We start from the raw sequence: 27,145 nt of genomic DNA on the forward strand, positions 1-27,145 counted from the left end.
GAGCAATTGTGACAAGATGTGTACAGTTCAAATCATTGAAGTAACATGCACAGTCTGACCACTGACTGAGCACATGCTCTTGGTCTGTGCTTCATTCAATTGTGGGAGGTGTCACATGATAGCATTATCAAAAATATCAAAAAAGCATTTCAATTGTCTTAATTGGATGTGTATTTGTTTGAGATAGTACTGTTTTGCAACAATTGTCACTTCATTTCCATGTTTGCCAATTACGTCGCTATCTATCATGAAACAAAAGAAATGTTTCATACAAAAGTTACATATTTTTTCATGGAGAATCAAATCTGCAGTAAAAAATAGGGGTTCCTATTTAAGATTTCGAAGTCACCCCCTCCCCCTTCCCACCCCCTGGGGTGGTGCAGAGGCATAGAGTGTTATGTTAATGGATGTCCCTCTTAGAGGTGAACAATATTCATTACCACTTGTTTAATCTGATGTGTATTTCACCAAATATTCTGACAAATAATTTTAAATGCCTCACCCTGTATATATGGACCACAAGTCTTTGGCCGATGCAGTGCGTAAACCCCATAGCTGACCTCCCTCCCTGACACTTCTGACTCTTGGATCCAACATGTCAGTTCACTACCAATGTCCATTACATCAATGGCACGGACAATCGGACAATGTCATCACTAACTACATGTCACTACATGTCACGAGATTATTCTATTTTATTATTTTAATTTAGCTTCAATTTAGATGAGATAAGTCGTAACATAGTAGATGTACTGGAAAGTGTATCTAGGAAGAGTTTCAAGATATAACTTATTAGTAAAATGTTTCATTTACACTGAAAAGTTTTCTGTGCAAATCAGGGTATCTTGATTTGTTATTTTATTATATGTATTTTTTTTTTATTTAATTATTTAATAAAAATAATTTTGTCGAATTTTGTCATAGTATATTTTGTAGAATTGATTATTTAGATTATAGTTTATTGGTAATGTAATTGTTTTATGAAATATTATTTTAAATTTTTAAAAGTAGATTTTATTTATTGTACCTTTTGTATCAGGGTTTATCAAAATTTTAGTATTTATTTTACTTGTCTCAATTTGGGTTGATTTATAAATAATTTATAGTTAATGTATCATAATTATTATTAAATTATTTATAGAAATGAGATGTTAATCGTTTCCCAAGATATCTAGTTTCTTAAGAAAAAACTTAATTTTTTGAAGTTAATTGTTTTTATTTAATTTTTTAGGTATAAATATTAACTTATTTATTCTTTAAGGGATAAGCTTTGAAGTTAATAACCTATAATTTGATTTATAAAAAATAATAGTAAGCTTTAAACCAGCTATCTCTAAGATTACGTTTTAGTTCATTATTTTTATTTTTGATTTTATAATTATTTTAGGTTTTTTATTAAGATTATAAATTTAATTTTGAAATTTTTGTAATAATGATATAATTAGTATATTTATTTGTATATAATTTTTACCTTGTGAATTTATTATAAGGAACTAGGCAAAATTGATTTCCGCCTGTTTATCAAAAACATGTCCTCTTGAAAATACTTTGAGGTCTGGCCTGCTCACTGAGCAGATTTTTAAAGAGCCGCGGTATTTTGACCGTGCAAAGGTAGCATAATCATTAGTCTCTTAATTAGTGGATGGAATGAATGGCTTGACGAGAAATCAACTGTCTCTTAATAAATTTTTGAATTTAACTTTTGAGTCAAAAGGCTTAAATTTTTCTTTAGGACGAGAAGACCCTATAGAGCTTAACATTTTATTTTTATATAGTTTTTGTTTGTCTTTCTATATTTAATGATGATGTTTTGTTGTGGTGACATGAAGTATAAATAAACTCTTCATTATTATATCATTTATTTATGTTTTGATCCATAATTTATGATCATAAGATTAAGTTACCTTAGGGATAACAGCGTAATTGTTTTTGAGAGCTCATATCGACAAAGCAGATTGTGACCTCGATGTTGGATTAAGAAAAATTTTGGGTGCAGTAGCCCAGTAATTAGGTCTGTTCGACCTTTAAATTCTTACATGATCTGAGTTCAGACCGGCGTGAGCCAGGTCGGTTTCTATCCTAAGATTATTAATTCATATTAGTACGAAAGGACCATATGGTTGAAATATTTTTAATTTTATTGATTAATACTAATTAAATTACTATTTTGACAGATTAATGTGTTGAATTTAGAATTCATTTATGTAGATTTTTTCTACAAATAGTATTGATACTTTATGATTTATTTATGTTTATTTTGAATTTTCTTTTATTAGTTATTTGTGCTTTAATTAGTGTTGCTTTTTTAACTTTATTAGAGCGTAAGGTATTAGGTTACATTCAAATTCGAAAGGGTCCAAACAAAGTAGGTTTTGTCGGAATTCCTCAACCCTTTAGTGATGCTATCAAGTTAATTTGTAAGGAGCAGCCAATTCCTATTATATCTAATTATTTACTTTATTACTTTTCTCCTGTTTTTAATTTAATAATTTCCTTGGCTGTTTGAGTGATTTTCCCTTACTTAACTTATATATGTTCTTTTTCTTATGGATTTTTGTTTTTTTTATGCTGTACTAGATTAGGTGTTTATACTGTTATAATTGCTGGTTGGTCTTCTAATTCAAATTATTCTTTACTAGGTTCTCTTCGTTCTGTTGCTCAAACAATTTCATATGAAGTTAGTTTGGCTTTAAATTTATTATCTTTAATTATTTTAATTGGTAGTTTTAACATGTTTGATTTTATAAATTACCAGCTTTATTGTGATTTATTATTATTTCTTTTCCTTTAGCTTTAGCTTGTTTTGCTTCTTGTTTAGCTGAGACTAACCGTACTCCTTTTGACTTTGCCGAAGGTGAATCTGAGTTAGTTTCAGGTTTTAATATTGAATATGGTGCAGGCGGTTTTACTTTAATTTTTTTAGCTGAGTATACTAGAATTGTTTTTATAAGAATATTATTAGCTTTAATTTTTTTAGGTGGTGACTTTTATTCTTTTATATTTTTTATTAAGCTTGCTGTTATGTCCTTTGGTTTTATTTGAGTTCGTGGCACATTACCACGTTTTCGTTATGATAAGTTAATTTTTTCAAACCAAGTGCTAGTCTGGATCAGGTGACAGAGGATTTAGGTTCACTCTGTAAAGGATTTACCAGGGAAGACACCGTGGTTATTGTGGGAGGGCCAGGGAACAGCATCGACAGAGATCCTGGGTACAGTATAGAGTGTGACCTGGTAAAGGTACGTTTACACTGGGATACATGTATCGCGACATGTATGAGCGACATGTCAATTTGACATGTCGCGATACATCACCTCATACAAAAATTCACGGAACTTGTATGCGGACCCTCGAGCTCATACATGTCGCGTATACATTTTGTATATCGCTTTTTGGCCATATACGCGACATGTATGAGCGACATTTGAAGAACTCGCGCATGCGCAGTACTATCATTTCCTGTCGTCTTGTCGACTGCCGCTTATTTCGACGATTAGCGTATGCGTAGTACCAGGCTCTTTGGCGGCTGTTTGAGTTTTGAAGGTGCCGACTGTCGTTTCGACGTTAATGTATCTGCATAAAATATCAAAAAGTGCCATATGCAACATTATTCTTCGTGTTTGCGAGGCCATTGTGCAAGTTTTATCCCAAGAAGTGAAGGTAAAAGTTTTATATATATCAGAGTATGTCATACATTAAATAATTTTTTCATGCATCTGGCACGTATGTCAATGTTTTGCTGTTATTCCGGCGGCCTCGCCTGATAATGTTGACAACGGATGCCGACAATCGTGTGTGAGACGTCGGCATTAGCAATCGCGCGACAATGCAAATGTTTTGTCATGAAATCTTCGTTTTACGAGGAATCCCCAGTGGCTAAAAAACGGAGTGTTACTGCCAACTGATCCTCTGGTGGAATCGCTTCCCGAAAGTTTGTGTTGGTTTTGGACACAAGAAGAGCCACAAGTGATGACAAACCGCGGAAATCCTCCATACTCATCCTAACATAATTTCTAAAATATGGCGTTAATTCGCGAGAAACTCTCTGTGCCACCATCTACGCTTCCTCCGCCTTTTCTTCCTATCATTTTCCAAAAGAGCAAGTGTATCAGCACATAAAAATGTGAAAACTTCCAAATCGTCGTCAGAAGCTATCGCACAGTGATACATATCAACCAGTGTAAACGCACGCTCATACATGTATGAGGTTGATACTTGTCAACTCATACAAGTCACAATACATGTCGCAAAGTCGTATATACATGTATCTCATACATGTGCCGATACAAATCGCAGTGTAAACGCACCTTAAAGATTGCGTCGGTATCGAGACACACCAATGTTGAATTTGTATCTGTCCTGAGACGCCATGACCGACCTCATTTGAACTCTTCTGTTGGGAGAGTTAATTTGGAGTTGAAACGGCTGCTTGGGTCGGGTGCAGGGGCTCATATTGGTGTGGTTCCTGTTGATTATCTCAGTAGGTGGGACTATACCAGGCACGGCCTACATCTCAACAGGAAAGGGAAGGGGAAACTGGCTGGGGTAATAGCAGGAAATTTAAGGGGGGGAGGCACCGCCATGAATGGTAAAATACCAGTGGTTACAGGTGTTGGAGCAGCACCTTTTTTAGGATAGGTAAGACAGAAAGATGTCAAGTTCTACGAGAGGTCAGGATTGAAACAAATCTTCAGTTTAGGAAAGAAATTAAACAGCACAATTCTAGCACATTGGATCACCAATCACGGCTACCAATTATAAATTTTCACCAATCACCAGAAATTTTATCTCCACCAAGTTGTATCTCAGTCCTAGGTAATTGCATTGATGAATTAAAGTCACCCAACCCAGTTGACATAATCTGCCTCTCTGAACACCATGTGACCACTGGTATAGGAACTAGGCCTAAGCACAATGAGAAACTCAGACAGGAGAGTACTACAAATGTTAGAATAAGGAAATGTTCTCATAAAAGTATAATTAAAAATAATGTAAGTATATTTCATCAAAATATTGGGAGTTTAAAGAATAAAGTAGATGAGCTTCTGGTTTGTTTAGAAGATTTAGAAGCTGAGAATGAAATAGATATACTATGCCTGTCTGAGCATCACATTGTTACCGATATGGATAAGGTAAATGTAAGTGGTTATAAGCTCTCTGCACATGTAATGAGAGAAAATATGGAGAAAGGAGGAGTTGCCATATATGTCAAAAGTTATCATTGTGCAAAAGGTATAGAAACAAAAAAGTTTTGTGTAGAGAAACATATAGAAGCATGTGCCTGTGAGCTTAAATTAAATAAAGGCACATTTATAATTGTAACTGTATATAGGTCCCCATCAGGAAATTTTCATCTATTTCTGAAAAATTTGGACTCCTTGTTGCGCTATCTGTCAGACAGGGGGAAGCAAATTATTATTTGTGGGGACTTCAATGTAGATTCTCTGAAAGAGGGTAATAGGAAAAATGATCTTGAAGTATTACTCGGTTCTTTCAATTTGACACCCATTATTGATTTTCCTACTCGGGTGGTAAAGGATAGCAGCTCACTGATTGATAACTTCTTTATAGACCAAGATAAGTTTAACCAGGTAAATGCTCAGCCTGTTGAGAATGGTCTTTCTGATCATGGTGCACAGCTAGTTACAATATATGACATAGCTCCATGCAGCAATACTAAACAGTCCTCCAAAGTAGTACGTTCAGTCAACGATTTAACAATTGCAAATTTCAGGGGAAGCCTACAGCAGTTAGACTGGGATGAGGTGTACCGTGAACCTGATGCCAATTTAAAATATAATTTATTTCATGACATTTTTGTAAATGCATTTGAAAACTGCTTCCCCAAGAAAATAGTTAAATATACTCGTAAGAAACCTTGTAACAAACCATGGCTTACTAAGGGTATAAAAATATCTTGTAACCGGAAAAGGGAAATGTATCTGACAGCAAGAAAGAGTAGTGACCCAGAAACTATCAAAAATTATAAAAACTACTGTGTTATATTAAGAAAAGTTATTAAAAAATCCAGGAGTATGTGTATCATGTCTGAAATCAGCAACTCTGATAATAAAATTAAAACAATTTGGAATATTATTAAAAGAGAAACAGGTCAACCAAGAGCAGAGGAAGACAGTATTACCATCAAATTGAATGAAAGCTTTACGAACAAAAAGTCAGAAGTTGAAAATATTTTTAATAATCATTTTCTAAATGTTGTGGATATAGTAGGATCCAGGTGTTCATTAGAAGATGCTAGGCTGTTAATGGAAGAGGCCATACCTATGCAATTTGATACAATTGAAATCTCACCCACTTCTCCCTCTGAAATTAGGAAAATAATAAACTTGCTTAAAAGCAAAAACTCACATGGAATTGATGGCATTTCCAGCAAAATACTGAAAGCTTGTTCTCAACAGATAAGTAAGATTCTCAGCCACCTGTGTAATAGCTCTCTGGAACAGGGCATTTTCCCTGATAGACTGAAATATGCTATTGTTATACCTTTGCCTAAAAAGGGGGATAGATCTGATGTCAACAATTACCGTCCAATCTCCCTTCTAACAGCTTTATCCAAAATTTTTGAGAAAGTAATGTATTCAAGAGTAGCTTCACATATCTGTAAAAATGAAGTACTAACAAAATGTCAGTTTGGTTTCCAGAAAGGTTTTTCAACAGAAAATGCCATATATGCTTTCACCAGTCAAATTTTGAATGATCTGAATAACCGAACACCACCCATTGGGATTTTTTGTGATCTCTCAAAGGCTTTTGATTGTGTAAATCATGAAATTCTGCTAGACAAGCTCAAGTATTGTGGCATGAGTGGGACTGTGCACAAATGGTTTAATTCGTACCTAACTGGAAGAGTGCAGAAAGTTGAAATAAGTAGTTCTCGTAACATGCAAAGATCAGCACATTCCTCAAACTGGGGAACTATCAAGAATGGGGTTCCACAAGGGTCAGTCTTGGGTCCTTTGTTGTTCTTATTATATATTAATGACTTGCCATTCTATATTCATGAAGAGGCAAAGTTAGTTCTCTTTGCTGATGATACAAGTATAGTAATCACACCTGACAAACAAGAATTAACTGATGAAATTGTCAATACTGTCTTACAGAAAATTACTAAGTGGTTCCTTGTAAACGGACTCTCACTGAATTTTGATAAGACACAGTACATACAGTTCCGTACAGTGAATGGTATGACGCCATTAATAAATATAGACCTTAATCAGAAGCATATAGCTAAGGTAGAATATTCCAAATTTTTAGGTATGTCCATTGATGAGAGATTAAATTGGAAGAAACACATTGATGATCTGCTGAAACGTTTGAGTTCAGCTACTTATGCAATAAGGGTCATTGCAAATTTTGGTGATAAACATCTTAGTAAATTAGCTTACTATGCCTATTTTCACTCATTGCTTTCATATGGCATCATATTTTGGGGTAATTCATCACTGAGGAATAAAGTATTTATTGCACAAAAGCGTGTAATCAGAATAATAGCTGGAGTCCACCCAAGATCATCCTGCAGACATTTATTTAAGGATCTAGGGATATTCACAATAGCTTCTCAGTATATATACTCTCTTATGAAATTTGTTATTAACAACCAAACCGAATTCAAAAGTAATAGCAGTGTGCATAACTACAATACTAGGAGAAAGGACGATCTTCACTATTCAAGATTAAATCTAACTTTGGCACAGAAAGGGGTGAATTATACTGGCACTAAAGTCTTTGGTCACTTACCAAATAGTATCAAAAGTCTGACAGATAACCAACAAGTATTTAAGAAGAAATTAAAAGAATTTCTGAATGACAACTCCTTCTACTCCATAGAGGAATTTTTAGATATAAATTAAGAAAAAAAGGAAAAAAACAAAAATATAAAAAAATAAGAAAAAATAAAAATAAAAAATAAAGAAAAAAACACAAAAAATAAAGTTGTTATATTAACTTAATTATGTTGTTAAATTAACCTAATTATGTCATGTATTGGAAAATTCGACTCGTTCCACATCATTACGAAATATCGTATTCATGATCCATGGAACTAGTATTAATCTAATCTAATCTAATCTAATCTAATCTAATGTACTTAGCTTGAAAAAGTTTTTTGCCATTATCTTTAAATTTTTTTATTTTCTTTGTTGGTTTAAAGATTTTATTTATTTCATTTATTTAGTGAAATTTTTTAAGAAAAGTTAATAGAAGAGTTAAACTTCTAGTTTTATGTTTTCAAAACATATGCTTTTCCTATGCTCTTTCCATTGGGGCTTCGACAAGCTAGTGGCCCAGCAACAAACAGATGATGTCATACAGCAGTTACTACACAGTGAGTCTACCTAGTTATAAATTAAGCCTCGCCGAATTCCAGGTTCTTCCCTATTGGTCCTTTGCAATGTTTCCCCAGGCATGGCCCACATCCTAATTCTGGCTGTCTTGCACCATAAGATATTTTTTGCTATCCATGACCTTGTGCACTCTAGTATTGAGGCCACCACATGTCAAATAATAGAGCATTTCGTGTTGACATACTTTAGTGCAGATTGTTTTTGTATCCTTGCATGCGCACCCTGCCAATGCTCCAAGGTTGGTCACCATACGTACCCACCATTGGGCTTGTTTGACTTTCCTAAAGGCTGATTCTGTCATGTACATCTCAAACTGGTCAGTCAGCTCCCCCCTTGAAAGGGTTTTCAATTCATCCTGTCTATCATCGACCACATTAGCTGGTGGGTGATATAACAGCCGACTCTGTCTCACAAGCCTTTATTGCCCCCTGGATCATGTGGTTTGGCTTTCCATCTTCGGTCATGACAGATCAGACATGACATTTTGAAGCTGTTCTTTTGTCCAAGCTGTGTGACTTAGGTGGTGCAAACAAATTACATCAACAGCCTACCACCCGCAGAGCAATGGGTTGCTCGAGCACTGCCACCACACTTTGAAAGCCATGGCGATGTGCCACGACATGTCTTGGTCAGAAGCTCTTCCCTGGGTCCTGCTTGGTGTCCATACAGTGTATAAAGACACATGTGTTACCATCTTCCATGTCAACGTGTCATCCTTTTTCAATTCATCCTGTCTATCATCGACCACATTAGCTGGTGGGTGATATAACAGCCGACTCTGTCTCACAAGCCTTTATTGCCCCCTGGATCATGTGGTTTGGCTTTCCATCTTCGGTCATGACAGATCAGACATGACATTTTGAAGCTGTTCTTTTGTCCAAGCTGTGTGACTTAGGTGGTGCAAACAAATTACATCAACAGCCTACCACCCGCAGAGCAATGGGTTGCTCGAGCACTGCCACCACACTTTGAAAGCCATGGTGATGTGCCACGACATGTCTTGGTCAGAAGCTCTTCCCTGGGTCCTGCTTGGTGTCCATACAGTGTATAAAGACACATGTGTTACCATCTTCCATGTCAACGTGTCATCCTTTTCCAACAAGGACCTTTCCCTGGAGCTGCATGATGTCGCACTGTTCGCCTGTCACACCCTTCCACCCACCTCCTACACACATTTGGGATCCCTCCAGACGCAGAGGAGACAGCCATCACCACCTCAACTGATGATGACAGCCACGTCCCTATTCAAGTGCTACATACGGTGTGCTATGCTCTCGCATTGCCGTGAATCCCGATCCTGCTTTCTTGGTTCAGCCACCCGTCATTCATGGAATCTACACCCATGGGCCCTCTTTCCCCATGGGGACATCTTTAGACTTGACCACAGACTGAGTGCCATGCCAAACTACATCACCACCTCTCACTGTGTTGCACACTGGGGGGGGGGGGGGGGGGTGCAGTTTGTTCTTCAGTCTTATTCCAGCACTTGGCATGTGATGGTGTATTGTGTACAGTGTTCTTAATAAATACAGTGTTTCATATAAAGTGATGTTCAGGTTACTAATATGACAAATGACCTGTTCCCCATACATTAATGAAAGACATGAGAGAGGAAAAACAGTGATGCCATATGTGGAAGCAGAAGGTCATATTATATTGCAGGAAAAGTGACCTGCTAACACTAGAAGTAAACATTAATGTCATAAACTCAATGAAACACCATGTGTTAAATACCTTGGGTACAGTCAGACAACAGGATCAAATGGAGTCAACACTTAGGTATATTAATCAAGAAGATGTTCAGCAGGTTCTGTTCCTAGATTAGATTTTTAGATTAGATTTACTTTCATTCCAATTGATCCGTAGTGAGGAGGTCCTCCAGGATGTGGAACATGTCAGAAAAACAACAATACATGACAAATATTTAAACTAAAACAAATAAGCTAATGTACCATTCCACAGGTCCCAAGTGGAATGATCGTCATTTTTTAATGAACACTAAGAGTCATTTTACAAATACTATTGCACTGAATTTAAAATAAAAAAGTTTTATATTTATTTATAAGGTAAGAAACATGTAATACAACTACTGTAATACTTATTTACAATGAACACATTACTGCACTGAAATGGTGCAGAAGTTAGATTATACTTACACACACACACACAAATTTTCAGTGAACACATTACTGCACTGAAATTGTGCAGAAGTTATGTTGTACTTATATACAAATCAGTTGGTTTTCCTCAGAAATTCATCAATGGAGTAGAAGGAGTTGGCCACCAATAAATCCTTTAGGCTTCTCTTAAACTGAATTTCATTGGTTGTTAAGCTTTTTATGGCTGCTGGCAAGTTATTGAAAATGTGTGTTCCTGAATAATGCACACCTTTTTGTACAAGACTAAGTGACTTTAAATCCTTGTGAAGATTATTCTTATTTCTAGTATTGATTCCATGAATTGAGCTGTTGGTTTGAAAAAGTGATATATTTTTAATGACAAATTTCATTAAGGAATAAATATATTGGGAAGCTGTAGTTAGTATCCCTAGTTCCCTAAACAGGCTTCTGCAAGATGTTCTTGAGTTCACACCACATATAATTCTTACTGCACGTTTTTGTGCCCGGAAAACTTTAGCTTTGCTTGATGAATTACCCCAGAAAATAATCCCATATGACATTATGGAATGAAAGTAAGCATAGTATGCCAGCTTTTTCATTTTTATATCCCCTATGTCTGACAAAATTCGCATTGCAAACAGAGATTTGTTAAGACGCTTCAGCAGTTCTGTGGTGTGCTCCTCCCAGTTGAATTTATTATCAAGCTGTAATCCCAAGAATTTAACACCGTCCACTTCTTCTATCTTCTTGTCATCATATGTTAGACATATACTCTTGGGACACCCCTTACAAGTTCTGAACTGCATGTAGTGTGTTTTTTCAAAGTTTAGTGACAAAGAATTGGCTAGGAACCAGTGATTAATGTCTACAAATATTTTATTGGCTGATCTTTCTAAGACTACACTTGATTTGCTATTTATTGCAATGTTTGTATCATCAGCAAACAAAACAAACTTGGCATCTGGTAATGTTACTGATGAAAGGTCATTGATATACACAAGAAAAAGTAAGGGCCCCAAAATGGAACCTTGTGGGACCCCACATGTAATTAGTTCCCAGTTGGATGATGCCTGATAGCTTGATACATGTCTCTTTCCTAATAACACCCTTTGTTTCCTGCCAGAGATATAAGATTTGAACCATTTTGCAGCATTTCCTGTTACACTATAATATTCTAGTTTACTTAAAAGGATATTGTGATTTACACAGTCAAATGCCTTTGACAGATCACAAAATGTACCAGTTGCCTGCAATTTTTTGTCTAATGAATTAAGTACATTTTCACTGTAAGTGTAGATAGCCTTCTCAATATCAGAACCTTTTAGAAATCCAAACTGTGACTTTGACAGTATGTTATTTGAGATAAGATGGTTATAAAGACGACTGTACATTACTTTTTCGAAAATTTTTGAGAATGCTGGCAACAGTGAAATTGGACGGAAATTTGATGCTATTTCTTTATCTCCCTTCTTAAACAGTGGCTTAACTTCAGCATATTTCAGCCATTCGGGAAATATTCTACTGATAAACGACTGGTTACACAGATAGCTTAATATGTTACTTAGCTCAGAATCACATTCTTTAATTAACTTTGTTGATATTTCATCATACCCACTAGATGTTTTTGATTTTAAAGATTTTATGATGGACATTATTTCTGTTGGGGTAGTGAGGGTCAAATTCATATTATGGAAGTTACTTGAAATGTCTGGTCTAAGGTAATCCATAGCAGCATCTACCGAACCTGACAACCCCATCTTTTCAGTAACAGTTATAAAATGTTTGTTAAAAAGTTCTGCAACACTATACACATCTGTCACCAATGCATCATTTACTCTTAATGCTATTTGTTCCTCTTCATGTCTGGTTCTACCAGTCTCCTCCTTCACTATATCCCATATTGTCTTTATTTTGTTATCTGATATGACTATCTTTTCCTTGTAATATATTTGCTTTGACATCCGTATTACAGTCTTTAATATTTTGCAGTATTTCTTATAATGTGCTATAGCATCAACATTGGAAATGTTTCGGATTGACAGATACAGTTTTCTTTTTGTTTTACAAGATACCCCTATTCCTCGAGTAATCCATGGCTTCTTTGTAGACTTTGCTCTAACCTTGGTAAGTTTTGGGGGAAAGCAGTGTTCAAATAGGGTAAGCACTTTATTAGCAAAAATGTTATATTTTTCATTCATGCCATGAGCACTGTAAACATCAGTCCAGTGAATGTCTCTGAGGAGTGTCCTAAAATAATCAATTTTTGGCTTACTGATTACCCTCTTGAGCTCAGATTTAACAGATTTTATATCCTGTTCAGTATTAACATTTAACAGAAGGAACTGCATGTCATGGTCTGAGAGGCCATTGACTATTGGTTTTGTAATATAATTTTGTTCATTTGACTTTTCTATAAAGATATTATCAATGGCTGTTTGTGAGCAAGTGGTTATCCTAGTGGGGAACTTTACTGTGGGAATTAAGTTGAATGATAGTGTTACTAACTCAAATAGGTTCTTATTGGGAGAGTCTTTAAGGAAATCTACATTGAAATCACCAGCAACCACTATTTCTTTGTTTTTGGTTGTTAAATGGGCCAGTACAGCTTCAAGGTGGTTTACAAACAGATTAAAGTTACCTGCAGGTGCTCGATATACACTTAATATTATGAAAGATTTTTTGTGAAAATCTAATTCTGTTGCACATGCTTCCATATGCTGTTCTAGGCAAAATTTATGAATGTCTATGTTCTTAAATTTATGACAGTTCCTGATGAATGTGGCAACTCCTCCTTTCTCCATTTCTGATCTACAATAGTGAGATGCTAACCTAAACCCTGTAACACTTAAAAGTTCTATACCAGTGGTCACATGATGTTCAGAGAGGCAGATTATGTCAGCTGGGTTTGAAGACTCTAATTCATCTATGCAGATAGTTAATTCATTAATTTTATTTCTCAGTCCTCGAATATTTTGATGCAATAAAGATAGCTGACATTTCACATTGACTGACTTAAAATTGGATGGAGTTAAAATATCTGCTGACAGTTGAAAATTCTTAACCAATGGCTGTTTATGTTGATGTAATAAGCTGGAATTATGTTTTTTGATTTCTTTCTCAAACTGAAGGTTTGTCTCAGTTCTAACCTCTCTTAAAATTTGTTTTCTTTCTGTCCTCCCTACCCTAAAAAAGGGTCTTTTCTGAATCCTATAACCACTGGTATTTTACCACTCATGACAGTGCCTCCCCCCTTTAACTTTCCTGCTATTTCCCCAGCCAATTTACCCTTCCCCTTCCTGTTGAGGTGAAGGCCATGCCTAGTATAATCCCACCTACTGACAGAATCAACATGAACCACACCAATGTGTGACCCCGCACCCGACATGAGCAGCCGTTCCAGCTCCAAATTAACTCTCTTGACAGAAGAGTTCAAATGAGGTCGGTCATGGCGCCCAAGAACAGATACAAACTCAACACTGGTATGCCTCGATGCTGATGCAATCTTCGCCAGAAATATGTCATGTTAACATAAAGACAAGCATGTTACCTGTTTAAGGTTCAGAATGTAGTTAGTATTCAACAACATCCTATCTAACATAAAGCAAGAAACTGGGAATCCCAAGCAGTTAAAAAAAAAAACCTCCTACAAATTACTTGATTACTTAGACCCAAGGACTGAAAATATCTGTTGGAACTTTGGCAAGTTTTAATGTTCACTGTATACCAGCATGCTGAGAAGTAATATATTTTAAGCAGTTCTCTGTATTTGCAAATGTAGGTATCTATTCTCTGAAAAATACCAATGGAATCAAGTAAATATAAATCTGCCAAGAGCAAATACAAACAGCTATTTAATATCATTGGGAAAGCAAGACTTTTCTTTAAAGTAGCAGATTTCCTTCTAATTTACTAAGCTGCATTCAATTGGCATACATGCTAACAACACTAATCAGTATAGTATACTTTATTGTTAAATTCTGTACAGATTAAGTTTCCACAAGCTGCATGTCTTTTTTTTTAGAGTAATCTCGATTTGTTTCACAGCACTGATGTTATCCTTCTTGATGAGCCCTACAAAATATGACGAATAAATGAATAATGAAAATGTTGTCAACCACAAATGGGCAGCGCAATGTCACTTGTGGTCTGGAATAGCCTAATTAACAGGGAAGACAAGGTAACAGAAAACCCACAACAAGCACGCATTCATGAAGGGAGGATGAAAATATCAACCACCACAGATATACAGCCCAAATTCAGATGTGGGGTGGGATGGTCTAAGTAACAGAAAAGACCCATTCACACACAGCACCTGTAGGTTTCCATTGGTAGAATAGACAGTGGAAATTCATACAGATTGAAGATTTATACAACAGACTGTGAATACCAAATTGTTTTAGTATGTAGGAATCACTGGTATTTGAGTGGCCTCTCAGTATACAATCAAGACTGCATTTAGGATAGTGAGAATGTGAGCATCAAGAAATTATGTTCTTCAATTGATTTATTCACACATTATGTTCCGTAAAACACATGAGAAATGAGAGCATTCAGGGGTGTAGAAAAAATGAAATCATACATTACCAACAGAAGCAGCCATTGCAGACTACTTCTGCAAAGCACACTATCAAACAATTACAACTGGTGCTAATCTTTTCACATTAATAATTATGGGCACTGCTTTTAGATGGACAAACATCTACTTTGAAAAAATAAAAAAAGACATTGCTCTCCCTTTTTACAATATTTAGCTGAATTTTTAAGCAGTATTACATATTAAGCATTTATATAAAATTAATGAGTTCAACCACTATCAACTATGTATAAACTGGACAAGTTAAAAACTATGAGCCATTAAATAATTCTGCACCAGAATATAAAACTACTCATACTGAAGTCAGTAGTAAATCAATTGCATTGTCCCTCTCACACCAACTGTTAAGTCTCTAATTGTGTATATTTTAGCCGTTATAAATGTATACAAAACCACTGTGCTGTAACTTACGAAACACATAGATTTAATTTTCTCAGATCATTTTCCTGCTATTACATGTGTGAATATTTATGTGGATTGCTTCATTATAGAGTGAATTAGTATGATGCTCGGTGTGACTTACCCTTTCCTTTGGTGCTGGCATTTACAACAGAACTGGAAGAACTTTCTCCAACTATATTGTGTGCTTTCAGTAACATGTAATATGTAGCACCACAATCCAGATTTTGTAACGTATAAGAATTCTTTTCAGTTTCCATGTGTACTTCCTGCCAGCTACCATGATCTCGTTTGTATTTCAGCAGATACCCTGCACACATTAGGCATTTTCACTACAAATTTGGTGTTTCTAGGAACATGCACAAACACAAACATGTAGGTATGGAAACAAGGAAGGAACAATTGAAACATTTGCCTCTGATACACTCTAAGACAAAAAAATTATCATGAAGTAATTATTTGAATGGGATGAAAATAGGGAGATGTAACATAAAAGTACAGCCAAACAAATGATAAAAATTTCAAAAAAATTCAATGATTTATTTAAGAGAAAGAACTTCACTAATTAGGCTATTTAATAATGTGTTGGTCCACCTCTGTCCCTTATGTGAGCTATTATTTAGCTTTGCACTGATTGACAGAGTTGTTGGATGTCCTCCTGAGGGATATCATGCCAAATTCTGTCCAATTGGCATATCAGATCATCACACTCCTGAGCTGGTTGGAGGGCCCTGCCAATAGTGCTCCAAGTGATCTCAACTGGGGAGAGATCCAGTGGCAATGTTGGTCAAGGTAGGATTTGGTAACCATGAAGACAAGCAGTAGAAACTCTTGCTGCATGTGGGCGGACATTGTCTTGCTGAATTGTAAACCCAGGATGACTTGCAATGAAGGGCAGCAAAATAGTATGTAGAATTTTGTTGATGTACCGAAGTGCTGTAAGGTTGCTGTGGATGACAACCAAAGGGGCCCTGCTACGAAAAGAAATGGCACCCATGACTATCAGTAGTGGCTGTCGGGATGTATGGTGGGTGACGGTCAGGTCAGGCAACCTCCCACTGTATGGGGCATCCCCAAACACATCTTTGGCCTGGAATCTCATTGACTGGAGTACAGCTATCTTCATTGATGAGTCCTGCTTCAAACTGAGCCCCAGTGACCAGCGAAGACATGTCTGGAGATGCCCCAGACAGCGGTGGGATAACACGCTGACTGTCATCCACCACACAGCCCAAAAACCACATGCAATGTGCTGCGTGTAAAGGAACATGATTCTCTAGCATTACTTTTCCTCAACAGAAGTAGTTGACACTAGAAAAATTTTTTGAATTTTAGACAGGTCAATATTATTTCAGCTGTTTTTCTGAAAAATTTCATATAATTTTATACACAATATGTTATATTTCAAGCTAAAACTATGAAATTGAATTATTTTATTTTCATTGTTACCACCTATATGCACTGGCTCTGAATGTACAGTTAACATTATATTTTAGAAACATTTGAAATAACAAAAAAATTTGCACACTTAAAATTTCTATTATAAATTATGAAACCTGGTACTGTTTATTATGTTTATTTGTGGATTCATTTATAAAATAATAATACAAACTACTAGAAATTCATTTGTCAACAAAAATTGTAAACCCTTTGAAATACTGTACTACTGTGGAGTGAAGTAGTAGTGGGCCTGCCTCTGATGTGATCAGATGTGTTTTTGTGTTTTAGATGAACAATGTAATTTCAGCTTTGTTAATGTAAAAATTCAAAAGACAGTGTGATATAGTAAAATGTGATGGAAATAAACATAAAAAAACAAAAATTCTGCACAATATTCTTCAAATTTATTTAGATCAATTGGACGATGAGAACATAAAATGTGAAAATTTCAGCTTCAAGAATCAGACAGCTAGACTTGATAAGCTGGAGCCAACTGCTTGAGAAAAGAAGATACTTAACATGTTTATTGTAAAACTTAGTCCTCTTGAATCTTATGAAAAGACTTAACCATAAAGACGGTTGTGACAACAAAGGAGGGAGGGGTAGGTTCCATGGAGTACCATTTATTTTCATATCAAGACCACATTTTTGGTCATTCACAGCACCCTTATGGCACGTCTATATGTTGATGATATTCTATGCTCGTTTTGTTGCCCTTCATGTCAAGTCATCCTGGGCACACATTTCAGTAAGATAAGGCCCATCTGTGCATGGCGAGAGCTTCAACCAGCACAGGATTTTGATTCCGTGATGCACCAGATGGACAGAACTTAGCACGATATCCCTCAGAAGGACAGCCAATAACTACCAATCAATGCCAAGTCCAAGCCATTTAACTGCTTACACAAGAGCCAGAGGTGGACCAATGCATTACTGACTTGCTCAATTTGAGAAGCTCCTTTTCTTGAATAAATCATCCAATTTTTCTGAACTTGTAATTATTTGGCTGTCTGCACATGAACATCATCCACTGATTTCTGTTCCATTTGGATAATTCTTTTATGCTGCATCCAATCAAACCAGTACTTATATTGTTCGAGATATCCTTCCTTCAGGTTCACGTGATGCAGCACTGCCCATAACTTGACACTCGCATGATAACGGGAATAAGTGTAAAGCTGAAACTTGTGAGTACAATTTGTCTTGTATTCTCAGAGGTATTGATGTTAAAACTTATGGCATGCCCAAAGGTTTCACTGCTGAAAGCCCCCACTGCTTTTGCACTTCACTTCAGAAATGGAGATGTTGTTGTTGTTGTGGTCTTCAGTCCTGAGACTGGTTTGATGCAGCTCTCCATGCTACTCTATCCTGTGCAAGCTTTTTCATCTCCCAGTACCTACTGCAACCTACATCCTTCTGAATCTGCTTAGTGTATTCATCTCTTGGTCTCCCTCTATGGTTTTTACACTCCACGCTGCCCTCCGATACTAAATTGGTGATCCCTTGATGCCTCAGAACATGTCCTACCAACCGATCCCTTCTTCTGGTCAAGTTGTGCCACAAACTTCTCTTCTCCCCAGTCCTATTCAATACTTCCTCATTAGTTATGTGATATACCCATCTAATCTTCAGCATTCTTCTGTAGCACCACATTTCGAAAGCTTCTATTCTCTTCTTGTCCAAACTATTTATCGTAACGCTTTCCTTGCCATTGCCAGCCTACATTTTATATCCTCTCTACTTCGACCATCATCAGTTATTTTGCTCCCCAAATAGCAAAACTCCTTTACTACTTTAAGTGCCTCATTTCCTAATCTAATTCCCTCAGCATCACCCGACTTAATTAGACTACATTCCATTATCCTTGTTTTGCTTTTGTTGATGTTCATCTTATATCCTCCTTTCAAGACACTGTCCATTCCGTTCAACTGCTCTTCCAAGTCCTTTCCTGTCTCTGACAGAATTACAATGTCATCGGCGAACCTCAAAGTTTTTATTTCTTCTCCATGAATTTTAATACCTACTACGAATTTTTCTTTTGTTTCCTTTACTGCTTGCTCAATATACACATTGAACAACATTGGGGAGAGGCTACAACCCTGTCTTACTCCCTTCCCAACCACTGCTTCCCTTTCATGTCCCTCGACTCTTATAACTGCCATCTGGTTTCTGTACAAATTGTAAATAGCCTTTCGCTCCCTGTATTTTACCCCTGCCACCTTTAGAATTTGAAAGAGAGTATTCCAGTCAACATTGACAAAAGCTTTCTCTAAGTCTACAAATGCTAGAAACGTAGGTTTGCCTTTCCTTAATCTTTCTTCTAAGATAAGTCGTAAGGTCAGTATTGCCTCACGTGTTCCAGTGTTTCTACGGAATCCAAACTGATCTTCCCCGAGGTTGGCTTCTACTAGTTTTTCCATTCGTCTGTAAAGAATTCGTGTTAGTATTTTGCAGCTGTGACTTATTAAGCTGATAGTTCGGTAATTTTCACATCTGTCAACACCTGCTTTCTTTGGGATTGGAATTATTATATTCTTCTTGAAGTCTGAGGGTATTTCGCCTGTTTCATACATCTTGCTCACCAGATGGTAGAGTTTTGTCAGGACTGACTCTCCCACGGCCGTCAGTAGTTCCAATGGAATATTGTCTACTCCGGGGGCCTTGTTTCGACTCAGGTCTTTCAGTGTTCTGTCAAACTCTTCACGCAGTATCATATCTCCCATTTCATCTTCATCTACATCCTCTTCCATTTCCATAATATTGTCCTCAAGTACATCGCCCTTGTATAGACCCTCTATATACTCCTTCCACCTTTCTGCTTTCCCTTCTTTGCTTAGAACTGGGTTTCCATCTGAGCTCTTGATATTCATACAAGCCGTTCTCTTATCTCCAAAGGTCTCTTTAATTTTCCTGTAGGCGGTATCTATCTTACCCTTGGTGAGATAGGCCTCTACATCCTTACATTTGTCCTCTAGCCATCCCTGCTTAGCCATTTTGCACTTCCTGTCGATCTCATTTTTGAGACATTTGTATTCCTTTTTGCCTGTTTCACTTACTGCATTTTTATATTTTCTCCTTTCATCAATTAAATTCAATATTTCTTCTGTTACCCAAGGATTTCTACTAGCCCTCGTCTTTTTACCTACTTGATCCTCTGCTGCCTTCACTACTTCATCCCTCAAAGCTACCCATTCTTCTTCTACTGTATTTATTTCCCCCATTCCTGTCAATTGCTCCCTTATGCTCTCCCTGAGTCTCTGTACAGTCTCTGGTTCTTTCAGTTTATCCAGGTCCCATCTCCTTAAATTCCCACCTTTTTGCAGTTTCTTCAGTTTTAATCTACAGGTCATAACCAATAGATTGTGGTCAGAGTCCACATCTGCCCCTGGAAATGTCTTACAATTTAAAACCTGGTTCCTAAATCTCTGTCTTACCATTATATAATCTATCTGATACCTTTTAGTATCTCCAGGGTTCTTCCATGTATACAACCTTCTTTCATGATTCTTAAACCAAGTGTTAGTTATGATTATGTTGTGCTCTGCACAAAATTCTACCAGGCGGCTTCCTCTTTCATTTCTGTCCCCCAATCCATATTCACCTACTATGTTTCCTTCTCTCCCTTTTCCTACACTCGAATTCCAGTCACCCATGACTATTAAATTTTCGTCTCCCTTCACAATCTGAATAATTTCTTTTATTTCATCATACATTTCTTCAATTTCTTCGTCATCTGCAGAGCTAGTTGGCATATAAACTTGTACTACTGTAGTAGGCATGGGCTTCGTATCTATCTTGGCCACAATAATGCGTTCACTATGCTGTTTGTAGTAGCTTACCCGCATTCCTATTTTCCTATTCATTATTAAACCTACTCCTGCATTACCCCTATTTGATTTTGTGTTTATAACCCTGTAGTCACCTGACCAGAAGTCTTGTTCCTCCTGCCACCGAACTTCACTAATTCCCACTATATCTAACTTCAACCTATCCATTTCCCTTTTTAAATTTTCTAACCTACCTGCCCGATTAAGGGATCTGACATTCCACGCTCCGATCCGTAGAATGCCAGTTTTCTTTCTCCTGATAACGACATCCTCTTGAGTAGTCCCCGCCCGGAGATCCGAATGGGGGACTATTTTACCTCCGGAAATTGCAGAAATGGAGATAAACTGCAATAAATCACATAAACCACACTACTAGCTCAGATGTGCTCAGTCATGTGCAACTGTCCCTATTCTGTGACATTGCATCTAAGTTGGATAGAGCATTTTAATACTACTGCACTCAGCCTGGAGATAGCTACCTCAAATCCTTGTATGACGAGGCTGCGTAATAGTAGACTGGGTGCAACGTTGTGGATAAATTGTAATCAACATCTGATTGTGGATACACTTCCTAGCTCTCTCTCTCTCTCTCTCTCTCTCTCTCTCTCTCTCTCTCTCTCTCACACACACACACACACACACACACACACAAACTCCTTGTAAGATAAGAGAAGTGAATCTTGTCATCTGAAGGTGGCCATAGGCATCTGATACTGGTTGTGGCCTGAATCAAAAAGAAATTTTAAATTTCTTGAATATAACACTGACTTTTGGCACATTATTTCATTGTGACACATATGTAGAAGGAATAGTTATAAGGTTTCAATTATTCCATTAAAAATTAAATTATATATTTAATATTTTATTTGTTGGAAGGTATGTGTTGCAGTACAAGTTGAAATCCCTGCACTATAGTACCATAGCTTGTTGTTACAAGAGTCAAAAACAAAATGCTGCAGCCCATTGATAAAATGGAGTATCATATAGTAATTTGCTTTTGACAGCAGCAAGAAAATTGCATTTGTACCATGTCAATTCAGACAGCTACAAGTTCATCATGATTGGCGTGGCACAGATGCAACATTTCCATTGCTGCTGAAAGTGAATTGTTACGCAAAGCTCTACTTTATCAGTGGGGTGCATCATTTTGTTTTGTCCCCTCCAGCAGTCAGCTACACTACTGCATCATGGGGGCTTCAGACAGTTCTAGGACAGCAGACATATATGTACAAACCAATAGAACATTACCTTTGTGATTTTGCTTCTTTTAGATGATAATGAAAATTGCTCATACTTTCATCTTCAGCAGATGAACTCACATACACAAATAGTGATAACAGTAAACATAGATAGAATACTCTACTATACCATGTGACACATAAGATTAGCTGGCACTGTTTTTTTTTTTTTAAAAAGTGTAAATTATACACATTTCTATAAAGTGAATTATGTATATAAACTTGCATCTTTTAGAGTAAAAGGTGAAAGGATATAAGTAGCCTGCTGGGAAATTAAGAAAATTTGTTTTTGCTCACCTAAGACAGGTGTGCCTCCATCCTTAGGATAAGACCACTGTAGTTTGATATTATGATGATCAGAAGCAACAAATTCAAGGTGAGGTGGTTGAGGAGGCATTAGTACTATTATCTGATATCTTACATGGTCTTCACCAAATAAATTTTTTGCTGTGCATGAGAAGTTACCTTCATTTTCCTTCTCCAGCTCTGGAAAGTGATAGGAATTAATCTTCCACATTAAATAAATATGTAGAGTACATTAAAATAATCAGAATTCTATGCAATAAACAATATAGCACCACTGCAAAGAACATATACTACGACTATAAAGCTGGACCAATAAATCTGCTATTTTTTTAATTCCTCATTGAGACAAATTTTCATGTTGCAGACTAGGGGCATTGAAAAGGCACTAAATCAAAAGAACAAAACAGATATGGAATCAGTTTGAGCCCCTAACACATGTACTTTCAAATTTGCAACTGTTACTCTACAGGCTAGAGGAGTACAACCACTCATGCTCACTCACTGCCTGAGAAGTTAGATCTCATGGTAAAATGGGTTAGTCAGACATTATTATGCAGTGCATATGAATGCAAACTGTGCACTTCCTTCAAAGCTATGACCATGTGTTAGGTTCACAGTGGCCTTCAACACAATCATACATACTTATGGTGCAGTGCATAAAGTGTAGAGCAGGTATTTTTAAATTGATGAAAAATAGCATAATGGTCAGCTTAGGAACTTCAAAACAAAGGTCAGTGTCATATCCTGCTACTAGTGCATGTGAGTGCACTGAGTGTAATGTTGCCATGCATGTGTACTTTAATCAACCACCACCTGTATCAGTATGGGCTAGCCACTAGAGGCCTCCTGTAGGAAACGTGCACATGGCACGATCTCCGCCAAACTATCTATGGGTGACTCTTGCCTATATGCAAATGGAGCACTGCTAACTCACCCTCATTATGTTCATTTTGTTTGTATTGCTCTAATTAGTTGTTCTGTGTATCGCTTATGTTGCACCTTCTATACGATTCTTTTGTCTTGTTATGTGTGGAGTCACGAGAGGCTTATTTTTGTTATTGTTCAGAGGCTTATGAATGAAGCCACATTAGTGTTAATTGTATCAGTTTCATGTATCACATGGCTACCGCATGATTGGCAATGGGTTTGGAATGGTTTCCGCATGTGCAGTCTTTAAATGTGGTTTCATCAGCTTTACTCATTAGTGGATGCCTTGCTACCGGCCCTGATGGAACAGCTTACTTCAGCAATGAGTGCTTTGTCAGCTTCCATTAACAAACAAGGTAATGCTCCTCTGGTCTATTTGCCCACTTTTCCTCTATATGATGATCCAGCCAAGGTTTGGGAAGCTTATGGCAAAAGACTTTGACAGCATTTTTTGGCTTTCAGTGAACAGACTCAGATTTGTGCTAAGCCTTATTCCTCTCATGGATCCCACCTAAGACATATCAATTACTGTGTGAGTTTGCCCCTTTACAAGAGCTCGGAGCTCTTACTTTGGACCACATGTGCAGTTTATTGTCCAACTACCATTGCAAATTAATGCACATCATAGTGGTGTGATTTGAACTATACCGATGCCGCAGTAAACCAAACCATTCATACAGGGCCTGGGTAGCTGAACTTCATGGTCTTAGCCATAAGTGTTAATTCATTACTGATGCCCATAACAACTGTTATGCAGACTCTGACATGTGCAACACAATTATCTGTTTAGCTATGGACAAGGAAGTGCACCAGAAGGCTTTACTCTGTGGAAACCACAGTTTTGAAAATTGCACAATCTTTTGAAGTTTCTCAGGCAGAGAGTGACAGAACTGAAGTGTGGGGCAATGTGGCAGTAATGTTTCAAGATGTACTCACTGGGACAACAGATAGATTGCATGAGCAAGCAGCAGTGGCGGTGGTAAACATGAAGGCCCAGTGCTGAGCAGACCACAACCAGTCCAAGCAGTTACGAACAACACAATGCCACTGTCAGCATTCTCTGTTTCTGTCTGGTCCTTTCTGTTTTGTCCAGCACAAACTTTTAGCATGCCCTAAGTGCTGGATTATTTGTAATGCTTGCCAGAAGAAAGGTCACATCACCTCCATGTGTCATTTGCTGGAGGCTGCTAAGGATATGGACATGGATGTAAACTGACTACAATGCTTATGACTTCTCCCATGTTATTTATCAAGTTATGTATTTTTTGCAAAGTGCTCCAGCTCCGGGTCAACACAGGTGGTGCAGAGGTGTTACTGAAGTCTCAAAACTATGTGAATTTAGGCTCGCTGCCATTGACACCAGTCATGCAGAAGCTAGTCAGTTATAACAAACAGAATATTATACTGTTGGGATAGTTTATGACATCTGTCTCTTACAAGTCAGTGGTTTGTTCCATTACATTTTTGGTGGTTGCTATGCTGGTGTTGAGAACTTGTTCATGATGGACACATTTAAGACATTTGGATTTTCTGTCACTGATGTAGTTCACATTTTGTCTGATCAGGTACCATATTGTCAATTGTAAACATTGTGTGAGGAGTTTTCAGGCTTGTTTTCAGAAGGTATAGGGTGCACTATGAATTTTTATGCTCATATTTCTTTTAAATTCATGGCTCAGCCTCATTTTTATTATGTGTGTCCTATTCCTGTCACCTTGGAAGCTCAAGTGAAAGCATTATTGGACAGACTTCAATCTCTAGGGGTGGTGAAACCAGTTGTGGCCAGTGAATGGTCGTCTCAGCTGATTGCAATTTGAAATCTGTGAGGTAAACTTTAATTGTGAAGAATTGATTTGCTTCCATCTTGAGACTGAAATGCAGGCTGTGGTCAAAAGTTTCCCAATTATGAGCTCACACATAGCAGTTGCCTTGCCACCAACCCAGTTCTCCACCAGATGGTTTGGTTTGTTCAACAGGGCTGGGCAGATAAACCACTGTGTTAAGCTTTGGAGCCCCCGTGAAACATTTATGATTATGGTATCATCTCTCAGTTTTTGATGGTGTTTTGCTATTGACCACAGAAGACCTCACTCCCAGAACAGTTATTCCTGACATGTTGCATCATGAGATTCTATGCTTTCTCCACTGGAGCCATTGGGGAGTTTCATGCCTAAACTTTTAGCTATTACACTTGGTTTTTTGGCCAGAGATTGAGGGTGAAATTGTCCATTTTGTCATGGTTTGTGAGCAGTATGCCTAACAATGAGCAGCTCCCAGGGTTTCTCTGCCTTCAACCTGTTCCACACCAGCTTTGGGAATGCATTCATGTAGATTTTGTGGGTCCCTTCTTGAATTCCTATAGGCTCTTGGTTGTGGATGCATTTTCCTGGCTTCTTTACTGTCTCCAGTGTGCATCAACATTAGCTGAAGGCACAATTTGTATGCTTTTGAAGGTTCTTTTTTCTGCTGAGGGGTTGCTTTGTACATTAGTTTCTAGTAATGGGCCCCAATTTGTTTCTCACACTTTTTAACTGTTTGTTCCTATCATGGCATTCATCATGTTACTGCTCTACAATTCCACCCTCAATCAAATGGTGAGGTGGAGTGACTAGTGTCTATGTTCAAGACCCAAATGAGAGAGTTTACTGCGAAATCTTTGTGGGGATGATGCCCTTCTCTGTTTTCTGAGCATGTATCACCTCACACCTATGGTGAAGTGGAATCTGGCTCAGATGCTTCATGGCTGGGAGTCACACATGCTTTACCAACTTTTGCAGCTGGCACCACACTTGCCACGGTCAGTTTCATCTGGCTGCTTCATGCTAGAGTCACCGGTGTAGGTGCAAAGGTTTGGTTGTCCGTCCAAGTGCACACCGGCCATTGTTGTACGATGCCAGGTCCACTGTCGTTGTGACACCCGTATGGCTGACAGACTGGTGACATGCCACTTTGATCAGTTGCACCCCCATTCACCACCAAAAGCTACTGGTTCATGACTGCGGCTCCCATTGCTGCAGCCTGCCCCACTACCCTCTGCCTCAAACTCATCGTCCTATACTGTGGAGGCACCCCCATTCCATTGGCTGCCTCCCCCACATGCGGCACCATGGGGTTCTAGCAGCCCAGTACTGGGTGCCAGGTCTGATGCCAGAGCCTGCTGTTCTGGTTGGGTCATCTCCATCAGCCCCCTTCCCCCTCAGCCGTGTCACCAGTGGGTCCAGCCCCATTTCCTCCGCACTGGGCCTACCTGCTGATGATGACACAGAGATAGTGAAGGCACCCTCCTCCTCATCAGGGGCCAATGGCCTACATAGTCTGGTCCCTTCCACCCCACAAACCAACCAACCAACCTCTTCCCCACCAGTGCTGTCATTGGGCACTATATACGCCCATACGCCCACCACCCTTGGATGTGCCCACGTCTCTGCATGTTCTGGCCCTTTGGTCCGATTGGTCCGATGCCTGCCTGCCCTGGCACACTGTCTGCCCCCCCCCCCCCCCCCTCACCCACTGTTTGAACCAGCTGCCATCTCCCCGGATCTGATGGATATGTCTTGTTGGGCCACTGGCATCTCCCTCATTCCCTAAGTGCCTGTTTGCGTGATGGAGAGGTATGCTATATCCTGCTACTAGTGTATGTGAGTGTGAGTGCACTGAGTGCAGTGTTGTCATGTATGTGTACTTGAATCAACCACCAACTGCGTAAGTGTGGGCCAGCCACAGAGGCTGTCCAAAAGAAGTGTGCACATGGCACAGTCTCCAGCACATTGTCTACTGGTGACTTGGCACCTATATATGCATGGGGCAGTGCTGACTCACCCTCATTATGTTCTTTTAGTTTGTACTGCTCACATCAGTCGTTCTGTGTATCGTTCATGTGGCACTTTCTATATGATTCTTTTGTCTTGTTATGTGTGGTGTCACGAGAGCC

At 37.9% G+C, this 27,145-nt stretch overlaps 1 protein-coding gene across 1 annotated transcript in view; it reads right to left on the minus strand.

The window, feature by feature from the left end:
* The window catches only part of LOC126455967 (Down syndrome cell adhesion molecule-like protein Dscam2), a 358,909-nt gene that overhangs the window by 94,797 nt on the left and 236,967 nt on the right, over positions 1 to 27,145 (minus strand). The window contains exons 23-24 of the mRNA XM_050091727.1: positions 22,279 to 22,467; positions 15,601 to 15,786 (exon numbers count right to left, since the gene is read on the minus strand). Coding sequence (XP_049947684.1) covers positions 15,601 to 15,786; positions 22,279 to 22,467 — 375 coding nt within the window. The remainder of the gene's footprint in view (positions 1 to 15,600; positions 15,787 to 22,278; positions 22,468 to 27,145) is intronic.

The sequence above is a fragment of the Schistocerca serialis genome, chromosome 1, assembly GCF_023864345.2.
Source record: "Schistocerca serialis cubense isolate TAMUIC-IGC-003099 chromosome 1, iqSchSeri2.2, whole genome shotgun sequence".
NCBI classification, from domain to species: domain Eukaryota; kingdom Metazoa; phylum Arthropoda; class Insecta; order Orthoptera; family Acrididae; genus Schistocerca; species Schistocerca serialis.